Genomic DNA, 24,434 nt, shown 5'->3' with positions numbered 1-24,434 from the left:
GATGTTGTGCTACCAGAGCTGCAGGTCTTCCTGTTCTAAACCAGGTCTGCCGTTTTTAACTAGCAAAGCTGCAGGATTTTGTACTCCCTTCGCTTCCTACCTTGAATCAAGTCTTCCACCTCAGGCAGTAAAGTTGGTGGTTTTCTCAGCCAGCCCCAGGTCAGTAAAGCTATAGTTTTTGCTGACTGAGTTGGAAGAACAGTGCAGGTTGAGTGTAGCCTCAGGCTAGAAGGTCACGTAGTCACTACCACCATTCTTACCAATATGCTAACATATTTTTTAAGAGGAAATGCTTCTCAATTTGCTGTTTGCCTGTGGTTGATTTCCAAGTGACCTGAACTGGCTTTTCCCCCCACAACTTCATCCAGGTTTATACTTGTTTTTTTGGAGGGCAATCTTCTGACCATCTTATTCCACCATGACCACAAGTTGTCTTTGACTGTGTTTTTAATCTTAATATACATGGTGTCATCTTGTATGTGTCCTCCTGCAACTTCCTTTTTAAATTTCCCTCAACATTATGTTTGTGAAATTTATCCCAAATTGATAACGTGCATAAATTTTCACTGCTGGTTGGTGTATTCTTATGTGAGTATCACAGTTTATTCATGTATTTTCCACACAAAGGAAATTTAGGCTGTGTCAAAACTGGCAGCATTACAAACAATATGCAATGAGCATTCTTGTACATTTACGTGTGTTTGAGTATTTCTCTAGGGTGATTCTCTTGGTCTGAGGACTTTTTCTTTAGTTTTATTTTTCCCTTTTCTCCTGGTTTGGAAGTTATATAGCCTTTTTGTACTTTTGTAGCTATTATCCTTAGAATTTTAGTACACTTCTTTGACTCAACAAAGTCTGAGATTAGTTATCTTTGCCCTTCTCATGAACAATACAGAACTTTAGAACAACTTAATTCAAACTACGCACCCTTTAAATGTTCTCTTAATTGTTTTCACCTTATATCTTTTTTATTTCCCAAATTAATGATGAGCATTATTATTTTTTTAGTTGTGTGTGCATACTAACCAGTTATATTGCGCACCACTTCTGCTTTCATCCCTTTTTTAAAAAATTAATTTTATTTTACTTTTGGCTGCGTTGGGTCTTTGTTGCTGCATGCAGGAGTTGCAGTGAGCAGGGTCTACTCTTTGTTGTGGTGTGCAGGCTTCTCATTGCAGTGGCTTCTCTTGTTGTGGAGCATGGGCTCTAGGTGCGTGGGCTTCACTAGTTGTGGCATGCGGGCTCAGTAATTGTGGCTCATGGGCTCTAGAGCACAGGCTCAGTAGTTGTGGCGCATGGGCTTAGTTGCTCCATGGCATGTGGGATCTTCCCGGACCAGGGATCAAACCTGTGTCCCCTACATTGGCAGGTGGATTCTTAACCACTGCACCACCAGGGGAGTCCCTTGCATCCTGTTTTCTGGGCTCATTTGTTTTCTTTTCTGAAATATATCCTATCCTTTAGAAGTTTCTTCAGTGTGGGTCTGTTGGTGGTAGGGTCTCTGTGGTTTTGTCTGTCTGAAAATGTCTTCATTTTGTCATTGTTCTTACATGATAGCTTTGAATTTCTAGGCTCATGTTAATTTTCACTCAACACTTTGAAATGTTATTCTCCTGTTTCTTGGTTTCCATTTTAGTTCTTGGGAAGGTGTGTGTATGGGGATGGGGTGTTTTCAGACAGTTTTGTCATACTTTTATAGGTAATTTGCCTTTTCTCTCTGGTGCTTTTTGTGTTTGGTATTCTGTACATTTCCTGTGCTGTGTCTACCTGAGGGTTTATTTTTATTTCTTTCCTTGGGATTCAGTGTGTTTCCTAAAATCTGAAGTTTCATATCTTCCATAAATTCTTCAAATATTGCCACTTCTGCAGTCTCGGTTTTATTCAAACATCTCATTTTATCTTCATGCCTCATAACCTCTCAAGTTTTAATATTTCTTTTACTTTTTGTGTTTCCTTTTGGAAATTTTTCTTTAGATTTAGTTTTCAATTCTTTAGTTCTTTCTTAAATTTGTGCCTAATCTGCTGAGTAAACTGTATATATATATATATTTTTTGAGCTTCTATGTTCATTGACTTTACTTTTCCTTTATTTTAGAAGTTCTCCTTGTTTCTTTTTCAAATATGCTTGGACTTCTTTGTTATTTTGTCATGCTTTCTGTTCTACTTTATTATCATTTATCATTTTCAACATACTTAATTTTAGACTATTTTTTACTAAATTCAACATCTGACATTCTTTGGGGTCTAATTTTACTGCTTTTTCATTTCCACAGACACTTATGCTTGCTTATTTCCTCATGTGCTTCATAATTTTGGATTCTGAACTTATTTCAGTAGCCAGGATTGAGAGTGGGTACCTTCAGAGAGGTTTTGCATTTGCTTCTGCCAAGGTTAGAGACTTTTTTCTTTTGTGTGTTAATTTCTCAGTTGGGGTTCCCCAGCCTATGAAGGTAGTGTAAATTAGAGCTCTCACGAGACAGGCCTGTGTTGAATTATCAGGCAAGAAGCTTCTTTGTCATCTCCCCTTGCTTTTGAGTGTGTCCTGACCTTATGCTGGGGTGTCACCTTCCCATCTCTACCTTGCACAATATCCAAGACTTTGTCTTCTGTGTTCATTAAACAGGGAAACACCCAGACCCCTTGTTTGCTAAGATTAGACTAACACTATAAGGCAGAGCAAGCCTCAACTCAGTTTACCACTCTAGTTTTTAGTTTCCTTTGTACTGCTGCTGGCCCTTGAAGATTGCTCGTACTTGTTTACTTTCAGCTATGCTTTTAAAAAGATGTTTGCTCTTATTTTAACCAATGCCTCTAGGTGCTTTCTAGAGTGAGATTTTCAGGATACAGGGACTTAATCATTACTTATGTGTCTTTCAGAGTGTAAAACACTAGCACAGTGTCTTACACATTTATGTGAAACAAGTTAAATGTAATCCTATTGTCCTAAAATTGCTATTCAGAAATTTAAAAATCGTTACAATCACATAATCATTTTGAGCAATATTAATTCCTTTTCTTTTGCTTTCTTACTTTATTTCACTCTCTTTGGAAAGTTTTTAAACCAAGGTTGTACTTTAGTATGTCCTTGATTTATTTTGTATGGGAACCAAGAGTGTATCTTGTTCCTGTTTCATCTTTCAAAGCAAGCTACTAAGTGTCTTTACTATTTCTGTTGTTTACTACCTCGTCGTTCCTTAAGATGGCAGATGGAAATTACCATCCAAAGGCTAGACTGCGAACATTATTAAAAGTTTACCGTGGACTTCCCTGGTGGCACACTGGTTAAGAATCCGCCTGCCGGGACTTCCTTGGTGGCACAGTGATTAAGAATCTGCCTGCCAATTCAGGGGACACGGGTTCGAGCCCTGGTCCTGGAAGATCCCACATGCCGTGGAGCTACTGAGCCCGTGTGCCACAACTACTTCAGCCCGTGTGCCTAGAGCCTGTGCTCCACAGCAAAGGGAAGCCACCACAATGAGAAGCCTGCGCACCGCAACAAAGAGTAGCCCCCACTCGCTGCAACTAGAGAAAGCTCTCACACAGCAACAAAGATCCAATGCAGCCAATAAATAAATAAATAAATTTATTTATTTTAAAAAAAGAATCCCCCTGCCAATGCAGGGGACACGGGTACAAGCCCTGGTCTGGGAAGATCCCACATCCCATGGAGCAGCTAAGCCCATGCACCACAACTACTGAGCCTACGCTCTAGAGCCCACGAGCCACAACTACTGAAGCCCGTGCGCCTACAGCCTGTGCTTCACAAGAGAAGCCACCGCAATGAGAAGCCCATGCACCGCAATGAAGAGTAGTCCCTACTCGCCACAACTAGAGAAAGCCCGCATGCAGCAACAAAGACCCAGTGCAGCCAAAAATAAACAAATGAATTTATTTTTTAAAAAAGTTTACCGTGATATCCTACATTGCAGGGTCTTAGAGGTCATCTAGTATATGGTTTCCAAAGTGGGTAATAAGGAGATCTATTGGGTATTATTTTTATACTAGAAAAAGGAGAAATTAAGCTTTATTAGTATATACTAGTACACATATATAATTCATCAACTAATATATATTTTTAATAGATGTACGTGTTTATTTTAAAATATTTATTTACTTTTCAAATAAAAGCTCAGAATTTTTACCAGTGGGGTATGGGAACAAAAATAGTGGTTCCTATGACCTAGGGCAGTGCTACCCAATACAACTTTCTTGCAGTGATGGAAATGTCCTATATCTGCACTGTCCTATATGATAACCACTAGCCACATATCATGACTGAGAAACTGAATTTTTAATTTTAGTTAATTTAAATTTAAATAGCCTCATGTGGCTAGTGGCTACTATCTTGGCCAGTGTGCAGATCTAGGGCAATCTAAGGGGGGAAGTAGTAGAAATTGTAGTTCTATTTGTTTAGTGCTTTCCTAGTACTGGATTCCATACTTAGTGTATTCTGTACATTATTTCATTTAATCTTGAAAACAACCCTTTAGGTTTAGAGAGAGGTTAAGTAACTTGCTAAAAATCATAGAGAATTAAAAAGAAGCAGAATCAGAGTTGAAACCCAGGTGGCTCTCTTTTTTTTTTTTTTAACAGCATTATTGAGTTACAATTGACTTCATAAAGTATATTTTTAAGGTATACAACTTGATGTTTTGATACATATACATTGGGAAATCACCACAAACTAGTTAATATATCCATAATTACCTTTTTTCCTTTTTTTTTCTTTTCCTTCTTTTGTGGCATAAAGACTTAATTTAAGATCTATCCTCTTAGCATATTTCACATATACAGTACAGTTTTGTTAACTATAGTCACCATGCTGTACATTAGATCTCTAGAACTTACTCATCTTGCATAGTTGAAACTTTATTCCCTTTGAGCAACATTGCCTCTTTTTCCTCTCCACCCATTCCCCGGCAACCAACATTGTATCCTCCACTTCCATCAATTTGGCTTTTTTATTTTATTTTATTTTTTTATTTAAAACCAGAACATTTATTGCGCGACTAGTCATTGAAGTCCTTAAGATGAACTGGTTGCTGCAACAGCTGCCCTCTTGGACGTAGGTGTTTTTCCTTCACGGAACCCATGCCTGAATCTGCAGTATACAAATTTTAGGTTCCTCATTCGACCAGTCCGGGTGGTACTTCGTCTTTTAGCTTTAGCACTCCAGTTATACTTTCTCTTCCGCTTGGCAGGATAGCCACATTTGCCACAGGTCGACTCCTGAAGGTGGTAGGCCGTAGAGCCACAGCGGCGGCACAACATGTGCGTCTTATTCCAACGCTTTCCAAACGATGACGTTCCCTTCGTCATCTCGCTTCTGCCGCCAAGACCAAAGAGCAGTTTGACTATTTTAGATTCCACATATAAGTGAGATCATGCAGTCTTTCTGAGTCTGGCCTTTTTCACTTAGCATAATATCCTTCAGGTTCATTCATGTTGTTGCAAATGGAAGAATTTGCTTCTTTTTTAAGCCTGAATAATATTCCACTCTCTATATATACCATTTTTTTAATCCATTGATGGACATTTAGGTTGTTTTCATATCTTGACTATTGTGAATAATACTGCAGTGACCACAGGAGTGCAGATATGTGTTCGATATCTCCTATAATCATACTTTACTAGTAGAGTTCCAGCAAGGGACGTTCTGGTACCACGTCAGCTCCAAAGCAGCACCTGTGCCTCCCTCACCCCCTCTATGTCTTTAAAACCCTATTGTCTCAATGCCACCCCCCGCTTTTTTAACTTCAGGAAGTCATAGACTTTTCAGGTATACTATGTCTTCATCTGAAATAAATAAGACAGGGCCTTAGCTCTATTTTATAGGTAAAAGTGCTGAGCTAGATTATGAGTCATTTGTTCAAACTCTGTAGATCAAAATTGAACTTAAAGCGGGGCTGTCCTGCCTGGCCCTTGATGCTCCAGTCATACCATAGTTAAGTCATTTCCTTAAAATCAATGCAGCTGGTGCCAAATTTGAGTTTGCTTGAGTTGGGCTCTTTTAAAAGACTAAAAGCAGTATGGCTTTGGAAATACTTTTAATGTGTTTGTGTTTATTTTTTAGTGCTCGGCAGAAACCCAGAGCTAATTATTTAGAGGATCGAAAAAATGGGTCTAAGCTGATTGTTTTTGTAATCGGAGGAATTACATACTCTGAAATGCGTTGTGCTTATGAAGTATCTCAGGCACATAAATCCTGTGAAGTTATTATTGGTAAGACTTGTGTTTTCCTCTTTTCTGTTTTCTTAAAACAAACTCTAAATGCAAAAATATATATGTAAAACTTTATCTTGTAATTTACATTTAGGACTAAATTGTTGAGTGCAAAAAAGTATTTTTTAAATCATAGTGTGTTTTATCTGATATACCAGAGTTTTTTCCTGGTTGACTTTTTTGATTTTTTTTTTTTATTAAAATTCTGATTTTGAGAGAATGGGCTTCAGAAATATTATATTCTTTATAATCTTTATAATATATATTATATAATGTATTATATATTATGTATATTCTTTATAATATTCTAAATATTACATAAAGAATATATCCTTTAAAATATTACATCCTATCCTTTTCTTGCCCTCATGATTAAATAATTTTTGAAACATACATTTCTACTACAGAAATATTTTGAAATTTTTTCTGTCTGTGGACCTGACATTGGCCAGGCCTGTATGGAATTTAGTTTTAAGAATTTCAGTCAAAGCCACTGATACTGAAACTCTCCTGACCCATGGAGGTGCCGCGTTTATACACCAAGCCTCGATCTGCGGCACTGCTTAACAGTTCTCTGTGACTGAACTCACAGTGCCTGTTGCTGTTTTGTCAGGAGGACAGACTAACCTCCAGTTTTTGTCTTCAGTTTATCAATATATAGCACAAAGTGGACAAAGCTCTAGGAGTGGGCAGTGTTTTTGAAGGGTTACTGAGTGTGCTCAATGAAGAGGAAGGATTGAAATACTGTAGTTTAGGCAGATTTCAGGAAGGCATCCTATAGAAATTTTAAGTTGCCCCAAGCTACTGCCCTTTGCATATTTGAAGGACAGGACAATATAATTAGCCAAGGAAAATTGATTTAACTGCTGGCCTCTGAAAATTTCTCTTTTCCTCTACCAGGTTCCACGCATATTTTAACACCCAAAAAGCTGTTGGATGATATAAAGATGCTGAATAAACCCAAGGATAAAGTCTCCTTTATTAAAGATGAATAACATTTTAGCGGGGGAGGGATTTGGAGATTCTTATTAATTTGATCAACTAAAGTAGATCAAGACACTGTGGCTGTCATGTAATTTAAAAAATGTAAATATTTTAAGGAATAATGACTTTTCAAATATATTTCTTAAGGGACTGTTTATGATTGCATATCATTGGATTTGCCTTTTTGTGATACGCAGGCCTCTCACTGTGGTGGCCTCTCCCGATGCGCAGGCTCAGCGGCCATGGCTCACGGGCCCAGCCGCTCCGCGGCACGAACCCGTGTCCCCTGCATCGGCAGGCAGACTCTCAACCGCTGCGCCACCAGGGAAGCCCTGGATTTGCCATTTTTAATTTAAATATTGTTGCTGCTTTATAGATGATGAGAAGAAATGTTAAAATGCTTTCTAAAAGGAAATATTTTCAGCTTTGGAACAGAATATATTACAGTTATGGGTAATTTTTCACAGCCACCTATGTACATACTAATTACTTATTAGATACTTATCTGTCTAATGCTGAAGTATAGTTTTTTGGGAAAGAATGATTTTAAATGAAAAGGTTGTAAAAGTAAAAACTGTGAACTTGTATGTATGATAGAATGATTTCCTATAAGTGCAGTTTTTCTTTCAACTGAAATTCATAACTTCTTTTATATGTAAAGTAATTTAGTCATTAATAGGAATAGAATGATTTCACAGCATATACTGTTGCTAGATACTTCTGAAGAACACAATTTTGTATAATTCTGAATAATGTATGTTTAAATTAGCAAACAAAAATAATCATGAACATTCTAAGAGAAAATAAATATATACTTACAAAAATTATCTCTCTTTTTTGGCAGGGAGGAAGGGGAAATTGGGAAATTTTAAAGTTCTAAGTCAGAGAATTACAAAGAAGAAAAAGAATGCATCATAATCTTCCCACCAAGATAACTCCCTTTGACCTAAGAAAATAATAATGTAATCTTTGTATATGGTTGGCTAATGCAAGGATATGTGTGCACATGTGTTACACAAAGGGAACATCTTCATTTCAAATCTCTCCTTTTACCTGGCCTCATAGTGTTCTATCATAGAGTGGGCTGTAATTTATATATCAGTCATCTTCAGAGTTTTGCCCTTACAAATAATGTGGCATTGTTTGGGTACATACCTGTGCAAACTTACATAAATATTTCTATAATATAAATTTCTAGCAAGGACATAGCTGTCTAAAGTATTTGTGCATTTAAAATACTGATAGATATCACCATTTAAAATTTTTATGTAGGGACATCGCTGGTGGTCCAGGGGCTAAGACTCCACGCTCTCAATGCAGGGCGCCTGGGTTCGATCCCTGGTCAGGGAACTAGATCCTACATGCTGCCATGCTGCAACTAAGTGTTGGCATGCCGCAACTAAAAGATTCCCCCACACCACAACTAAAAAGACCCCGCACACAGCAACTGAAGATCCCGCGTGCCACAACTAAGACCTGATGGAGCCAAATAAATAAATTAATTAAATAAATAAATACTAAAAAAATAAAATTTTTATGTAGATCAATCCATCACTTTTCCTGTGTGGCTTGCAAATTTATGTTGTACTTAGAAATATCTTTGCACCTGAGATTGTAAATTCACCCATCGATCTTCTAGAGCATTTTGATAGGTTCATTTTATTTTTTACAGGTAACTCTTTTATCCATCTGGAATTGGTTTTAGTATGAGAATGTGTGCTAGATATTGTCTCTTAGCACTTGGCATTATGTCCCATGCCTCCCCATTCCATACCACAGGGGATGAAAGCTAAAAAGGAAGTTTTGCAGACTCAAAGGTAAGTGGGGTTCTGAACAGGTTAGATTCTGCCAACGACTTGCATTTGGTCAAGTTTTGAAGTTAGAAGGGAGGCAGAGGCCATCTGCTGCAGCTGTGCCAATGGACAAGCAAGTTGCTGCCGACAGGAGTTGTTTGTAGCAACCAGACTCCACATTTTAGTGTCTCTCACCTGCTTCATGGGTATGAGGCAATGCTGGTGGCATTAACTTCCTGTTCTCTGGATCAGATGGTGATATGACCTTGAATCTAAAAATATGGCCCCTAGTTTCTGCCCTTACAGCTTTTCCCATGATTTTTAAGGACTTAATTCTCTATATGTTAAAACACTTCTTGAAATATCTAGAGGAGTTTCTGTTCTCCCGTGAACCCTGACTGATACAGTATTTAACAGAGATCCATCCTTATTTCTTTCTAAATAGTCAGATACTATACCAAATTTTATTGGGTAATCTCTCTTTCCCCAACTGAACTGAAATACTACCTTTCTCATAAACTAAGTTTGTATTTTGGTCTATTTCTGGATTCTGTTTTATTGACTTATAGTTTGTATCTCTTTTTCTCTATTTTTTTTAAAATTTTTATTGGAATATAGTTGATGTACAATGTTGTATTAGTTTCAGGTGTGCAGCAAAGTGAAGCAGTTATACATATACCATTCTTTTCCCATATAAGGCATTACAGACTATTGAGTAGAGTTCCCTGTGCTATACAGTAGGTCCTTATTATGTATTTAATATAGAGTTGTGTGTATATGTCAGTCCCAGGCTCCCAGTTTATTCCCTATTTTGATTCATGGTATTTTAATATGTGGACGTAATCTCTATTCCACCCATACCAAAATTACCGTTATTTTTCAGAATTCCCTGGGTATTACATTTTTTAAAAATGAACTTTAGTCTCGTTAATGCCAAAAGTTATTTTGATATTTTCATTAGGTGTACAGTAAATTTATAGGTTAATTTAGGGAAAATATGACCTTAAGAATCATTATTTTCTTTATATAGATCCTGCATATCGCCATAATATTTTTCATGGTTCCATGTGAATTGGATCTTCTATTATGCTTTTCAAACAGATATTTTTTAATTAATTTATTTATTTTTTTGGCTGCGTTTGGTCTTCATTGCTGCGCGCAGGCTTTCCTTTTAGTTGCGGCGAGCGGGGGCTACTCTTCGTTGCAGTGTGCGGGCTTGTCATTGCGGTGGCTTCTCTTGTTGCGGAGCACGGGCTCTAGGCGCGCGGGCTTCAGTAGTTGTGGCTCGCGGGCTCTAGAGTGCAGGCTCAATAGTTGTGGCGCACGGGCATAGTTGCTCTGTAGCATATGGGATCTTCCCGCACCAGGGATCAAACCCGTGTTCCCTGCATTGGCAGGCGGATTCCTAACCACTGCGCCACCAGGGAAGCCCTGGATTTTTTTATATATAGGAAAGTTTCTGTTTTTGATATATTAATTTTAGAACTTGATATTTTACTAAGTAATGATAATAAAATAATAATGTGCAAATGCTTACTTGGTGCTTTATATGTGAGGCACTGTTTTTAAGTGTTTATATTACCTCATTCAGTCTTCTCATTTAATCCTGTGAAGATAGGCACTATTATCATCTCCATTTTAAAGCTGAGAAAAACAAAAGGCACAGAGAGGTAATACAATTTAACCTGGATGACATGTATATGTGGAGAGGAAAGGTGACATTAATAAACAGCTCTCTTTGTTTTTTTTTAATTGAAGCATAGTTGATTTACAATGTTGTGTTAATTACTGCTGTACAGCAAAGTGATTCAGTTATACATATATATGCTTTTCTTTTAATGTATTCTTTTCCATTATGGTTTATCATAGGATAGTGAATATAGTTCTCTTCGCTATACGGTAGGAACTTGTTGTTTATCCATTCTATATGTAAAAGCTTACGTCTGCTAACCTCAACCTCCCACTGCATCCCTCCCCCAACCCCCTGCCCCTTGGCAACCACCAGTCTAACAAACAGCTCTCTTTGAGACTGAGCATGAGAACAGCACATTGCCAGTGAGAGTGTCTGCATTTTGTCTGAGATCTTTGTATGCCTTGGTAACTGTCTGTCCAGGGTTAGTACATGTGTGGAACAGAGATTCATAGTAATCCAATGCCCTGTGACAAATGGAGCTAAGAGTGTGATGATGACAGCAAACATTGGTCCATTCATTCAATCACTGCACACCTCAGTGATCACTCTGCCCTATCACACTGATAGGAGATCCTCTGAGGCCTACATTTTAGGCCTCAAATTTCACATACAGTTTAGGCTTAGAGTTGGAGAGACCCTTTGTTTCCTAAATTTCTTACTGGATTTGAAGACATAAGAGGTCATCACACATAAATTCCTACTATAAGCTGATTCCCTACCCCACTCCACCCTCGGTAGAATGAGCAGTTACAGATTCTGGTATCAAGACCCTGAAAAAGACTTTTTTCGTTGTTGCTCCTAACTGAAACGATTTACTATCTCTGAAGCACATTTTTACTTCCTTTCAAACTTTAGTTTTTGCCACACTAATAGGTAAAAGTATATTTCATTATTTTGATTTCTTTTATTATGAGTTAGGAATAACACATTTATTTTTAAGCAAATATGTGTTGATTTTGATTTTTAAGAATCAGAGGTCCATTTTTTGTTTCATTTTAGCACATTGTGTCCCCCATTTCTTGCAGTTTTGGTGTTTTCTCTAGAAAGTCATCTTCATAAGTTTGTGTAATAAGTAAAATACTTTTGGGGTGAAGACCAAGTTTTCTCTGCATTTTTTTTTAATCCTTGGTTGCCTTGAGTCAAACTAGTATTTCAGTCTGTTCCTCCATCTCTCTACTTTGGCAAGATCTTCTGCAATAGTTCTAATCATTTGATCAGTAGTTTGTTTCAAAATGGTTGCTGTCCTTAGGGCATGATCCAAAGACGAGTTTAAAATCTACAGAGGAAAAGTCCACACATTTTAGTTACATAAATTTACTACTGCTTCTGTTAATTGGGTTCCCTCATTATTGAACATTGCAAAGTGGAATTTTTGGAGTATTCTGTTTTCCACCCAGTCTATTTCTGTTTTTGAGGCTTGGTTTCCTAGGAAACCAGTCTGAGATGGAATATATTTTGTAGAGAAAGGGACAGAAAAAAGACCAACACGTGACTGACGAGCATGAATCAGAGGGTGAAGTCAGCAACCTGCTGGGCTGTTTCCCTGCTGTGGAAAAAGAGATCCGTGACAAAGAAGAAAAGCTCTTGGGGGGAGGGGCATTGAAGGAGATTTAGGGGCCATAACCACTGAGAGGGCACCCAGGGATGCAGCACATGCTGTGGCAGCATTTGAAAGTAACCTGATTGAAAATAGGAATCTACTGATAGCTCTAACCCCAGTGTCCCTGGAACAAACTTGTGAGCGGCATGCCTTCAGGTCTGCGCCGGGGAATCCTGTAGCTGAGGCACCACCCAAAAAACATTTTCTCCAGGAAATATCCCTTGGAACCAATTTAGGAATAATACAAACCATGTGGCTGCTCAGGCTGTCTTTATGTTAGTGCTGAGCACAAGTTGTTTTAGCAGAGCATTTTCTGATGCTCTCATAATAATTTAAAAGCCATCAGTTTTGTGGTCATCAAGACCAAACTTACAAGCTGCAAAGATTCTAGAGTGTTTTTTTCTAAGTCCTCACCTCAGATCCCGTTTCTTCGATACCGGTAAAGTTGCTTGAGAATGTGCTTTCAGAAATCCTGCAGGAGTGGGAATGGGGTGAGGGTGTAGCAAGGTCTGAACTGTAAAAAAGGCAAAAGCACATTGATACTTGTATAAAGTGCCATCCTCAACTCTGTGGTTCAGTAGTGGCTGTGTGTGTGGGTGGGCGTGGGGGGGGGGCGAGGAGTTTGTTCTCCCTCTGCCCAAGGACACACAACCAAGACACAAACCCAAGAACTCCCCAGTGGCTACATTCATACACACTGCACTGCACTATGGTAGTGAGTAGTGGGGTTCAGACTGAGTGAGTGTGACTCCACACAGCCTGAACTCTGGTCACTCAGCTACACTGTCGATTCTGCCTCCTAAATAGCTCTTGAATACTAGACTTCTCTTTCCTTTTCTACCACCCTTGGCTAAGCTGCCATCATTCCACCTGGATTACTGTACTAGCCTCTTACTTGGTCTCTGTGCTCCAATCCTTGACTCCTCTAATCCATTCCCTCTCCCTTAGTAGTTAGAGTGATTTTTAAAACACTGGAAAACTTTAAAAAACACTCTGGTTAAAAAATCTCATTGGCGTCCCATTATACCTAAGAGTCTGAAATCCTTCATGCAGCTGACAAGCCCCTGCACAGCCTGGCCCTGCTCATCTCACTGCCCTATCTTTCCCCCACTGCCTCTCCCTCTTTTAGGCTCCAGCTACATTGTTCCTGAACTTGCCAAGGGCTTTTCCACACCAGAAGGCTCTCTTAGACTGGCATGTTCTTCTCTCTTACTCCCCCATCCCCTTGCTACTTCACTCATAATTATCCTTTGGAAGTCAGCTTCCCTAAACCCCCAAATTAGGTAATAGCACTCTGTATGCCCCCTTTTCCTCTACCAAAAAAGTAAGGGCAGGGACAGAAGTTGACTTTGTCACTGTGTCCTCAGCACCTGCGCAGTGTCCTGCTATTGACACTCAAGTATTTGTTGAATGAATAACTGAATGATTGAAATATTAGCCAGACTTAGGTTTGAATCCTGGCTCTACTACTTATGATCTAGGTGATCTTGGGCAGGTGATCTAATGCACTAAGTGCATTGCATGCATGCAAACAATGGGTAGCCATTTTGTTAATCATACTTACTCTCCTGGTATGAGTTCACATTCATCATGAGAGGATTTTGAATTTGCATTCTGGAAACAGATCCATTTTGGTTTTGAATGAGCTGAAAAATGTTAGCTGTGATCAGATTCAGAGCATCAAAAATGATCTCCAAATGGTGGATATATGGGTATCATTCCCTGAACTTTTCTGTATGAATGAAATCTTTCATAAAATTTTACTAAGTAAATAAAACTAGGGAACATGGAAAATAGCCATCGAGTATTCTGAATTCAAGAAAAGAAATTCAACATTTATAAGGAGTTTTATTAGCAGACAAGAGACCAGGACTCTAGGTTCCCTTGGTGCTAGCTGTGTGACCTGGGCATGTCTACGGGCTCAACTTCTTCGTCTGGCAAATGGAGGGATAATATTTTCCAAGAGTTTGAACTGAATGGATTTCTGAAGTCCTCTCCACTTTAGGAGCAAGGATTCTAGGAGTCAGAAACTAAATTATGTTACTAAGACAATTCCAGAAAATAGAGACTAAACAGAGAAGAAGATAAATGTCACCATGGAAGACAAGAAGAACACCAGGGGAAGGAAGAGAAGAAAGTCAGTAGCCAACAAATCTGCCTTCTCTGTCGCTGAGGCTCTCTTCTCCCCCTTCTCTTGCCTCTCCTCCTCTCTTCTCTATCTTCCCCTCTTTCTCCTTCATTCTCCTGTCATATCCACTGGTCTCTAGTAGCTTGGCTTCACTCCCCCTCAGGAGGGTCCTATTTGACAAAGGAACAGGGAGAGACACGGAAGGCAGGGCAGAAGTCAGAAAGTCCAAATTTAGTCATGCTGTACCCAGACTTAAGTCATGACGAACAGAGGCACTAATGAGCTCAGTCTTAACCCCTTGGTCACCTCCAAATATAGTTGTGGATTTTATTTGAAACATAGAAATTCAGAGTTGGAAAGGGTCATAGGGTCATCTGGTCCAGTTCTCATAGTCTACAGATTACAACATCCTGACAAAGTACATTGTCTCTCAGTCTACGGGTGGGACTCACGACCTCCTGCAATAGCCTGCTCCATTTTCTGTCCGTTCTGGAGGTTCCTGTCTAACACCGAGCAAAAGATGCTTCCCTGGGACTTCTACCCTCTTGGCCACTATATGTTTACTAATGGAGTTCAAGATCACATTTCAAGTGACTCAGTTGCTTTCTTCATTTGTATGTTGGAATAAGAGGTCTCGTGGGCTGTAGACCCCAAAACCAAGGCGATAGTAAAGAAATCTGCCTGTTGCTTCTGCAGAATCTTAGGGACTGACGTCTCAACAGAACACATCCAACTGGAGGATCTGGCAGCTGGGGGTGAGTAGGGGAGACATAGCTGAGGTCAGCCAGATAAACACCATTCTTTAGTCTTAGACATTGGCAGTTGTAAAAGATCAGAAACATTCTCTCTGGTGCCCTGTCCCCAGTGATGGAGAGAAAGCACTCTGAGGGTATGAACTCACCCATGAGGAAAGGATGTCAGAGAACCAGACACAGCTGTCGTTCAGAAGCAAGACAAGGGTGTTCCCTTCCCTCCTTTGTGTTCCCTTAGTACACTCTGTGCTCTTAGCTCTTATCACATTTTTCCATGAACTTTCCTTATTTGGGTAGGAGTTCCTTTCTCTCAATAGGTTGTAAACTCCTTGGGAGGAAGGAGCCATGTTTTTTTGTTTGTTTGTTTTTGCGGTACATGGGCCTCTCACCGTTGTGGCCTCTCCCGCTGCGGAGCAGAGGCTCCGGACACGCAGGCTCAGCGGCCATGGCTCACGGGCCCAGCCACTCCGCTGCATGTGGGATCTTCCCGGACCGGGGCACGAACCCGTGTCCCCTGCATCGGCAGGCGGACTCTCAACCACTGCACCACCAGGGAAGCCCAAGGAGCCATGTTTTATTCATCTTTATAAATAAATGTTTGTGGGATTTTACTTAGTTCCAAAGGCAGCAAAATTTTGCATTGAAATTAGCAATATGATGTTTAAGGAGTGTAAAATAGTCTATTTATGTGCTGAATTTTAGTGGGAATAGATCTAAAGCTTTTGCCCCTTCTGAATAATAACAATAGTGGCAGTTATTCAGTCAGTTACTTGTTCAGCAAATATTTATGACTTGTTACCAACTTACACTGGTATAGCACTTAGTAACTTTCAAAGTCCTTTATTGCTAGGATTGCGTATCTCCCAGTCCCAGCCCAGCCTCTTGCCATCCAGGTGTCGGACTGGATGTGCAAGTGTCAGATGAGTGCTAGAGACCTGGCGGCAGACTAAACAGGACAGGGGCTCCCCATATGGAAGCAGTGGCTGGTATGATGTGGGTCTCCCATGCAGGGAGATTAGGTTGTGTACAAAGATGGGATCTTGCAGGAGATGTACTTACAAGGTGAAGAATTTTTATTTTCATTTAAATAGCGGAGCTGGGCAAAGGCACTTCTTTTGCTGTGATTAAAGAAATTCTGTCCCGGGGTGTTGAATATGTAATGAAATTCTAAAAAGAAAAGATTAAAAATACAACTCATTGCCTGGGAGCAACAGCTGCCCCCATTTATGCCTTGTTTTCTGAGGCAGCCCAGTCACTCTCACCTTTAGATAATGCTTTACCGCAGACTCTCTGGGAGTTATGAATCTTAGTGCTGCAGTTCTCACATTTATTACTCTGCAGTCCAGTCCCAGAAGCAGAATAGCAGCTGAGTCCTGTATCAGAACCTGAAAAAGCCCAAGTTACACAAAGGAAGTGTGAGGTTTTTTTATTATAGTCCTAAAATATGCTCTGGAGAGTAGAGCTCTGATCGTGCAAGGTATGCATTAGGCCCCAGAGTGTTCAATTTCCCCAAGGGGAAATTTACCAAGGGGGGTTGCCATCCTAGGGGTGACATTTGGACTCCCCTTATGACAACTGAGAGATGTTTTGATAGATAACAGCTCTGATAGGAAAGTCTTAAGATTTGCCTAGCACATGTAGGTGTTTAGTAAAGGTCCTCTGAATGGATGGATCTGTGAGAATTTCGTCCATTGAATTATCAGACGATCTTGCATTTGTAGTTATTTTTCCAGATTAGCCCTGATACATCCACATTCTCTTCTTAGACCCTGCGGTGGCCAAGAGCTTGTGTTTTGTCATCCAGGCAATTGGAAAGATGGTTTTCCTCACATCACGTTCGTAAGTCCATATGGGAACTTGAATCATAGCTTTGCCCTCATCAGTACCACAGAGAGGCTAGCAGTAGAGAGCATGTGTGTCCGGTGCAGGTCTGAGTCTTATTCGGTAGGCTGTGGGCAGTGGAGTTCTCCAGGTTAGGCCAGAGTGTGGGAGCGTGGGCCCGGCAGGTGAGCACATGACACTTGGGTGTCCAAGCAACGACTTAGCTCCAGGAGAGACGAGGCTTGGGGACAAAGCTTCTGCCAATGCTACCTGCCTTGCTGCACTCATGATTACACTCATTTGTAACATTAGCTTCCAAAGTGTAAATCACAAATGGAATGAGCTCTAGGAAGGATGTTTTCTTTCCCAAATCTCAGTCAATGGTCATTGAATGCCTTCTAATCCAGAAGTCAAGGAAATTACAAATAGAGGAAGACGGAGCTACACCCTGGGAAGGTTGTGTTGTACAGGAGAAAGGACATGGGTTCAGATAGGCCTGATTTGCAGCCTGGCTCTGCCACTTATTGGCTATGTTGGTTGACAGTATGTCCACAAATTCTTTAACATGCTTTTCAAAGGATAGAGCCTAATTCCTCTCTCCTTGATTGTGACAACTCACAATTTAGTGACTTGCTTCTAACAAATAGAATAAAGTGGTAACAATGGTGTATAACTTCCAAAATTAGGTCATAAGAGACATTGAAACTTCCATCTCAGTCTTCCTCTTGGATCACTTGCCTGGGGGAAGCTGGCTGCCCTGTCTTAATGACACTCAAGCAGCCTTTTGGTCCACATGGTGAGGAACTGAGACCTCCTGCCAGTGGCCATGTGTGTGAACAATCTTGGAAGCAGATTCTCTAGCCCTAGTCAAGCCTTCAGATGATGGCAGTATTGTCCAACATCTTGACTGCAGCTTCATGAGAGACCTTGAACCTGAACCACCCAGCTAAATGGCTCCCAAATTCCTGACCTGCAGAAACTATGAGATAGCAAATGTTTGTCGTTTTGAGCCATTAAGGTTTGGGATACATCATTACACAGCAATAAATAACACACCAGGCTCTTTGACCCTGGCAAGTCACTTAATTTCTCCAAGCCTCCATTTACTTATCTATAAAATAAAGATAATAATTCCTACCTTACAGGGGTATTATGATAGTCAACTGATGTACACTATATGTCAACCGTTCTCAGTTCTTTAATTTCAGAACACTCTTACTTACACTCTTAAAATTGAGAACCCTAAAGAGCTTTTGCTTATTATAGTTTTTATCATATATGAAATTTGTTATACCTGTAGTAAAAATCCACCCTCCCCTTGCATTGGAGAAGAGCTGGCATACAACATTCAGTCAACTGAATGTGGCTTGGTAGAGAGGTGTTTATAAATTTCAAGTCATTTTTGCTGTGTAGAATCATTCAGATTTTCCTAAGACTAAATGGGCAGTCTCAAAGCTTTTTTTTTTTTTAGAATTTTAAACTGAAGCATTTAAAAAATACTTTGTCATTTAAAAACAGTAATAATCACTTCATTTTCACAAAATAACATTTTTTATGAAAAATAGCTATTTTTGAAAAAAAATCAGTGAGTAAAATGGCAGTGTTTTACGTTTTGGCAAATTTCTAAAACATCTAGCTTAACAGAAGGCAGCTGGACTTTATAGCTGTATCTCCATTCAGTCTGTTGAAATATTGTTCTTGCACAGAAAAGAGAGGACCTCCCGGCCCCCCGGGGGCCCTCTGACCACACTTTGAAAATCTCTACTCTGTTCTGGTGTCTGGTATACAGTAAGTGTTCGATCGATTAAACCTACTATTATTATTAGAAAATGTGTCATCTACAGAGAAGAAATAGAACCAAATGTGACATAACAGGAAGAATACTGAGTTGAAGGAAAAAGCAAGCCTGGTTAGCTCTCTGGCCCCCAGCTTCCTGCTGTATAAACTGGGTAGATTAGGCTCGGCCGCTGATTTTCTTCTCAGGAGCTACCTAAGCCAGCAGGCCTCAACTCCACCTCTTCCTCACCCAGGGCAGTCCTGCCAGGGGATGTTTTTCTGCTTAAATTATCTTTGGAGAAGGGCCCCTATGACTAAAACTCATTGGATTCCATGCACTGGTGCTCTCTGGGTCTGCTCCCCACTAACTTTCTTTGCTCCTATGAAATGTGTATGGACAAGTCAGCAGCAACTGTCCTGTGGCGGGGGAGCTCCCAAGGTGCAGATTATGGGTCATGCTGGGGGGCTGCCACGCAGAACTGAGGCCGCCTCGTGACTGAGTCACGGAGCCCTGTGACTCCAGGCAGAGACAGGTGTGGGCACTTTCACCCTGCTTGACCACATCTCATTTGAATCAATTCATTATTCTTTACATTTTGCAATAATAATAACCAACGTGCAACACCCTAGTCTAAGTAAAGCTATTTGACGTGGCACATGGTCTGCTGGCAGTGAGCGGACCCCAAGGAGAGGGATCATGACGACTGGCCCCAGACCCCTCAACTTACCGAGAACTGAGTCTGGGTGCCGTGCCTTGTCTTGAATGGCAACAGGAAACCTTCCACGGTTGATTCCTCTGTGGCCTTTTTTCTCCATTTTTTGCTTCCTAAAAAAGGTGCATAAACTTTTAGTATACTGCTAATAGCGATAGTGAGAGGTCTGGTAAAACTGAAATGTGAAATTTCTTATGTCAGAGCCTGGAATGATGGAGGATGCATGTCATCCTCAACACAGCTATCCCTCTGCCTGCCTGTTTGAGAGCTTCCCCATGAGAAAGTGCACCCAGCACAATTTGGCCTGAAAAGAACGTGCATACCAAACATTAAAAGTAAATCTGTTTTGTTTCCCTGAGGATAACATCTAGTCATGATACACATAAACAATATAGAAATTTGAAGTATGGAATTATAAAATTTGGAGTTTAATTCATTGTCTCAAAATCAGTTCTTATCAGGGGAAGAAGCTGTACTACATGTCAATACCAGATCACGTGGCTTTGGATCCATAAGCACAAGCTGAGCGATCCGAAAATTCCAGCAAGGTGGATTTTGTCTAGTGTCTACGGGGCTAAAGGCTATGAGAGCATGTGGGGTTAATTTTAGCTGTGCAAGGCCACCAGGGGGCATCAGAAAGATGCCCTTCGATTGTCATTTACCGGGACACTTCCTCCAACTTGTCTGTAGCTTCTGTCTCCCTCCTTCACAGAAATTCTAACTCCTCCAAAGGAATTTTAGTTGATAGCAATTCTTAAGAAAGCTCTAGCTCAGCCCCTGGAATACTATAATAGCCCCTAGGGAACGCTGCTCATTCTTAGCCTGGAGGGCACCGTGCCCAAGACGTCCTGGATGTAGCCCAAGATGTCCTGGATGTAGCCAGTGAGTCAGGAATGAGACTGATTCCCGGGGATGGAGTTTGAGCCTCAGGCCTTGCTTGCAAATGTGTGCATGTCCCACTGTGCCTGGGCCTGCTGCCGGTGGAGAGAGGTGCCGTTCTTGGAGTTTGTGAGGCTGGGGGCTGAGAAGCCAGGCCCTTTCCCTCTTCTTGGAAAAATATGCTCTCCTCATGAGTCACATATTTTCTCACACCTCATTTTCTGTCTCCACCCTCCTCCTCTGGGGCATTTGAACATCTGCTCTCCAAAGTGGAAAACTTGGATGGCACTCAAGTGAGTTTAGTCCAACACATGACTTTCTTTTTCTGCCTCTTTTAAACTTCTTTGTGCACTAAAATCTTCTTGCCAAAAACAGTTAAGGGTGGTTCTACTTGAGAAGACAGTTTTTCAACAAGACCAAGTAGCTGAAGTGTACTCTTAAATCCAAAATTCTGCATCAGACATAAAGGGATAAGCATTTTACACGTAGTATATATGTTATTTATCTGCATATATATAAATATCCTTCAAACAGTACGTGCATCAGTAGGCTAAATAAAGCACACATCCCATCTGAGAGAGAGCTAATCTTCTAAAAGAGTAAAGAGTATATATAGCCCTCTGTTCAATTAATTCCTCAGGGATGATATAGTTTACCAAGATTTCAATTTATAAATCATGCATATCGCCACATCACACCCCAGCAGTTGATTTACTGTTAGATCTGATTTTACACTTGGTTGTGTTTTGCCTTCCATCTTGTTCATTATAAAAGAGAAAATGTAGTCTAGAACACCAGTCCCTGTCTTGCTACTTTAGTAGTTCTGTGAGGTCTAGACTACGAATTTGGAAGAGAAATCTTTAGTACCTTGAAAGCTTAATCAAAACGTTTTTTTAATGTCAAACTATTTTTATTATACTTACTAAAACCTAAAAATAAAAGTCAAAACATAGGTTTTAATTCAATAAAAAAAAATAGTGGGTCTGGGATGACTCAGGGATTTGGCATCATTTGTGACCTTTGTATTGAAAGGAGAGTCAAAGCTGATGATGGACACGTTGGTTTAAAATAATGGTCCACACCAGATGACACACAGATATTTAACCACAAAACCATGCTGTTTCTTTTTTTAGAGGGCGGAAACTCAATAGGACCCTTATGACAAGTGCCATTCCGTGCTGGCATGCTTTCCAACAGGAAACTTCAGTCTTTCAGACCTTGTCATCTGCCTCTATTAGAATCCATTATGTTCAGGTAATAGTGGTGGCTAAACAGCCCCTCCCTCCTTGCCTCTCCACCTTCCTAAGGTCAATTAGCCAAGCTTTGGCTCCAGTCCACAGTGCCTCTCAAGCTTGGAGGAGGCACCTCTTGCTGACTGATAGAAGCTTCAAATAAATGATTCTGAATCCATGTGGGCTAACAGCTGACCAAAGAGTGTTTCAAAACCATTAAGAATTTCTCCTTAGGATTTCACATCTACAGCTTTTTACCCGATTTACAGCTTGTCACCTCTGGAAGATTTCTTGCTGAGGGATGTGGAGAGGTAAACCCTGGGACACGGGATTAGGCTTATTTCTGGTGGGATTGGGGGGCAGAGGTGGGACCCAACAGGGTAAGTTTTCATTCATTGTGAGGAGAGAGTAGTGAGGCTGCGAGCTGGTACACAATGGTGTATAATAATCTCCCACGTGGGCAAGGTTCAAAGGGAGCCTAAAGGCCAAACCACCCTCCATACGCTGTGGTCGTGATTCTTAACCAAGAGGCCTATCAGAATCATCTGGGGCAGATTTAAAAGAAAGATTCCCGGGCTTCCCTGGTGGCTCAGTGGTTAAGAATCCGCCTGCCAATGCAGGAGACACAGGTTCGTGCCCTGGTCCGGGAAGATCCCACACGCTGCAGAGCAACTAAGCCCGTGTGCCACAACTACTGAAGCCCGCGCGCCTGGAGCCCGTGCTCCGCAACAAGAGAAGCCGCCGCAGTGAGAAGCCTATGCACCACAATGAAGAGTAGCCCCTGCTCACCGCAACTAGAGAAAGCCCGTGCGCAGCAACGAAGACCCAACGCAGCCAAAATAAACAAACAAACAAATAAATAAATATTAAAAAAAGATTCCCACCAGGGCTTCACCCCGGGGAGGCTGATACAGTAGGTGGGGCTGAGGCATGTGCATTATTTTCAAGTCCCCTGGTAAGGCTGATGCTCTCCGCAGTTGAGAGCCGCTGCTACAGGGATTTGTCAGTTGGGAGGGAGACCGGGCTGCGTGTGCAGCCCTGAGATCTGCGATTCTATAACTCGGCCCGTGGCTGCTTGCACCTGTTCAGTTAGTTGATGCCCATCCTCACTGGAGTTACTATCCTAAGACCGGCTCCCACCCACCCTGGGAATTTAGCAGCTGGAAGCCCTCACCATTCAAGGACCCGGTGGCAGAAGGCACAGCTTGCACCGGTCGTCTCTGCGCTGTCCTGCCTCCCCGAAGCATTGTTAGGCTCCTCCTGCACCACAGAGCACACACAGATGTGGATGTGACCGAGGAAGTGACTCGCCCCTCGGCTGCTCAGGCACAGCCCAGCAAGCCGCGCGGACCCCGCCAAACTCACCATCTCAGGACTCCTCCGCTCTAATTTCTGGCTCAGTGGGGCCTGTGCTGTAACGGCCTGGGGCTTAGAGAAAGAAAGCTTCCACCCTGCCTTGACTTCCTTCCTTCTCCAGACATTTAAAAATCTAGTACAGATGAGAGAATACTCTCCCCACCCTGTTTTCTCTCTCCTTTAGTTTCAAATTACACCAAGCTCCACCAGAGGATGAACCAATTTAAGATGATTTTTAAATCCTTCAATCTGACCACTGGTTAGCAGAATCTAAAAGCCTTTCCAAAGCAATGTATTCAACTATGAATTAAAACAAGGTTTAGGGACTATCTAGAGGCCTAAATGATTGTTTATATGTCCCTGTTTAACACACAAAAAAAAATCACACCATGGAACTGAAAAGGCTGACACCACCCTTACTATGGTTTTACCCTTTATGTAAACAGAAAATAAACGTACTTTTCTCACCATTATAGACAATAGTGAGAAATAAGCATCATTGTACAGACAGCTTTTTCTATATTTTGAATTACTTCCTTAGGAAATGTCTGGGTCGAAGGTTGTGAAAGCGCTTGTGTGATGATACGTGTGGCCTAATTGCTTTCCACCAAAGCTGTACGAATTACAGAGCCGCCATCAACGTTGGTGGCTCGTTTGTCTACACCTTCCTCTGCATCAGGAGTTATCCCTTGAAGATGTTCTTGTTAATTTAAAAAGTAGGGGTGGCTCCCTGTGTTAACATTTCCTCTGTTATTAAAGGAGATAAACATTTCCACATATGTTTATTTATTGGTTGTATATCCTACTTGTGACTTTTAGTTCTAATCTTTTATCCATTAATTTTTTGGAGGGTTTCAGTGTTTTCTTATTCATAAAAACAACCATTTGTTGATTGCTCCTTGTGCCAAGTACCTCTCATATCACCTCCTTTATCCCTTACCACCATCCTGGCGTGTCGTCCCCATTTTAGTGATGAATAATCTGAGGCTCAGAGAATTTAAGCAGCTCGTCAAGGTCACACAGAGTGAGTGGCAGAGCTGGCATTTGAGCCTTTCCCCATACACTTGTGTCCTTAACCACAGAGCTACTGCTCCTTCGTGCCCTTGTCAGAGCAACTTTGTATGATAAAAATCTTAATCCTGAACAGTGTTTGCTCTTACTATTTTCCAAGTTGTCTGCCTTTCTTAAAAAGATTTACTGTGGTTTCAGTTTTGCAAACATTAGTTGAAATGTTGACATTGTCAAAGAGGTGGTGGAAATGGCCAAGAAACATATGAAAATGGGTAAATTTCACAAATAGTCAAAGCAATACAAATTAACACAATGAGGTATCAGTTTTCATTTATCACTTTAGCAAAGGTTGGAGAGAAAAAGAAAACAGATACCCTGGTTTGGCTCAGGTTGGAAGGCACCTTCACTCCCAGGCACTGTTGTGGGCACCACTTTGCTAAAGGCCAGTTTATCCAAATTTTCACTGTGTATCTT

At 40.8% G+C, this 24,434-nt stretch overlaps 3 protein-coding genes across 3 annotated transcripts in view; 1 reads left to right on the top strand and 2 right to left on the bottom strand.

The window, feature by feature from the left end:
* STXBP3 (syntaxin binding protein 3) overlaps positions 1–13,697 on the top strand; it is a 60,832-nt gene extending 47,135 nt beyond the window's left edge. Inside the window, exons 18-19 of the mRNA XM_022584179.3 lie at positions 6,074–6,222; positions 7,123–13,697. Coding sequence (XP_022439887.1) covers positions 6,074–6,222; positions 7,123–7,217 — 244 coding nt within the window. The 3' untranslated portion in view covers positions 7,218–13,697. The remainder of the gene's footprint in view (positions 1–6,073; positions 6,223–7,122) is intronic.
* LOC149750688 (large ribosomal subunit protein eL37-like) lies at positions 4,271–5,740 on the bottom strand. Its single transcript, XM_089918729.1, has one exon. It carries the CDS (start codon positions 5,317–5,319, stop codon positions 5,026–5,028), a length of 294 nt encoding a protein of 97 aa, XP_089774855.1. The 5' UTR covers positions 5,320–5,740; the 3' UTR covers positions 4,271–5,025.
* AKNAD1 (AKNA domain containing 1) overlaps positions 7,421–24,434 on the bottom strand; it is a 38,075-nt gene continuing 21,061 nt past the window's right edge. Inside the window, 7 exon segments of the mRNA XM_089918747.1 lie at positions 7,421–11,968; positions 12,707–12,806; positions 13,857–13,938; positions 16,232–16,339; positions 16,435–16,557; positions 19,498–19,595; positions 22,768–22,853. Coding sequence (XP_089774873.1) covers positions 11,837–11,968; positions 12,707–12,806; positions 13,857–13,938; positions 16,232–16,339; positions 16,435–16,557; positions 19,498–19,595; positions 22,768–22,853 — 729 coding nt within the window. The 3' untranslated portion in view covers positions 7,421–11,836.

This window comes from Delphinapterus leucas, chromosome 1 (assembly GCF_059928025.1).
Source record: "Delphinapterus leucas isolate spDelLeu-1000000601 "Yukka" chromosome 1, BTC_Dleu_Yukka2, whole genome shotgun sequence".
Lineage (NCBI taxonomy): Eukaryota > Metazoa > Chordata > Mammalia > Artiodactyla > Monodontidae > Delphinapterus > Delphinapterus leucas.
Note: the sequence above shows the minus strand (reverse complement) of the source record. Positions and strands in the feature narration are given on the sequence as shown.

What these genes read in the sequence shown, in the direction of transcription:
- LOC149750688 (XM_089918729.1), bottom strand. Translation starts at nt 5,319, where the DNA reads ATGACGAAGGGAACGTCATCGTTTGGAAAGCGTTGGAATAAGACGCAC.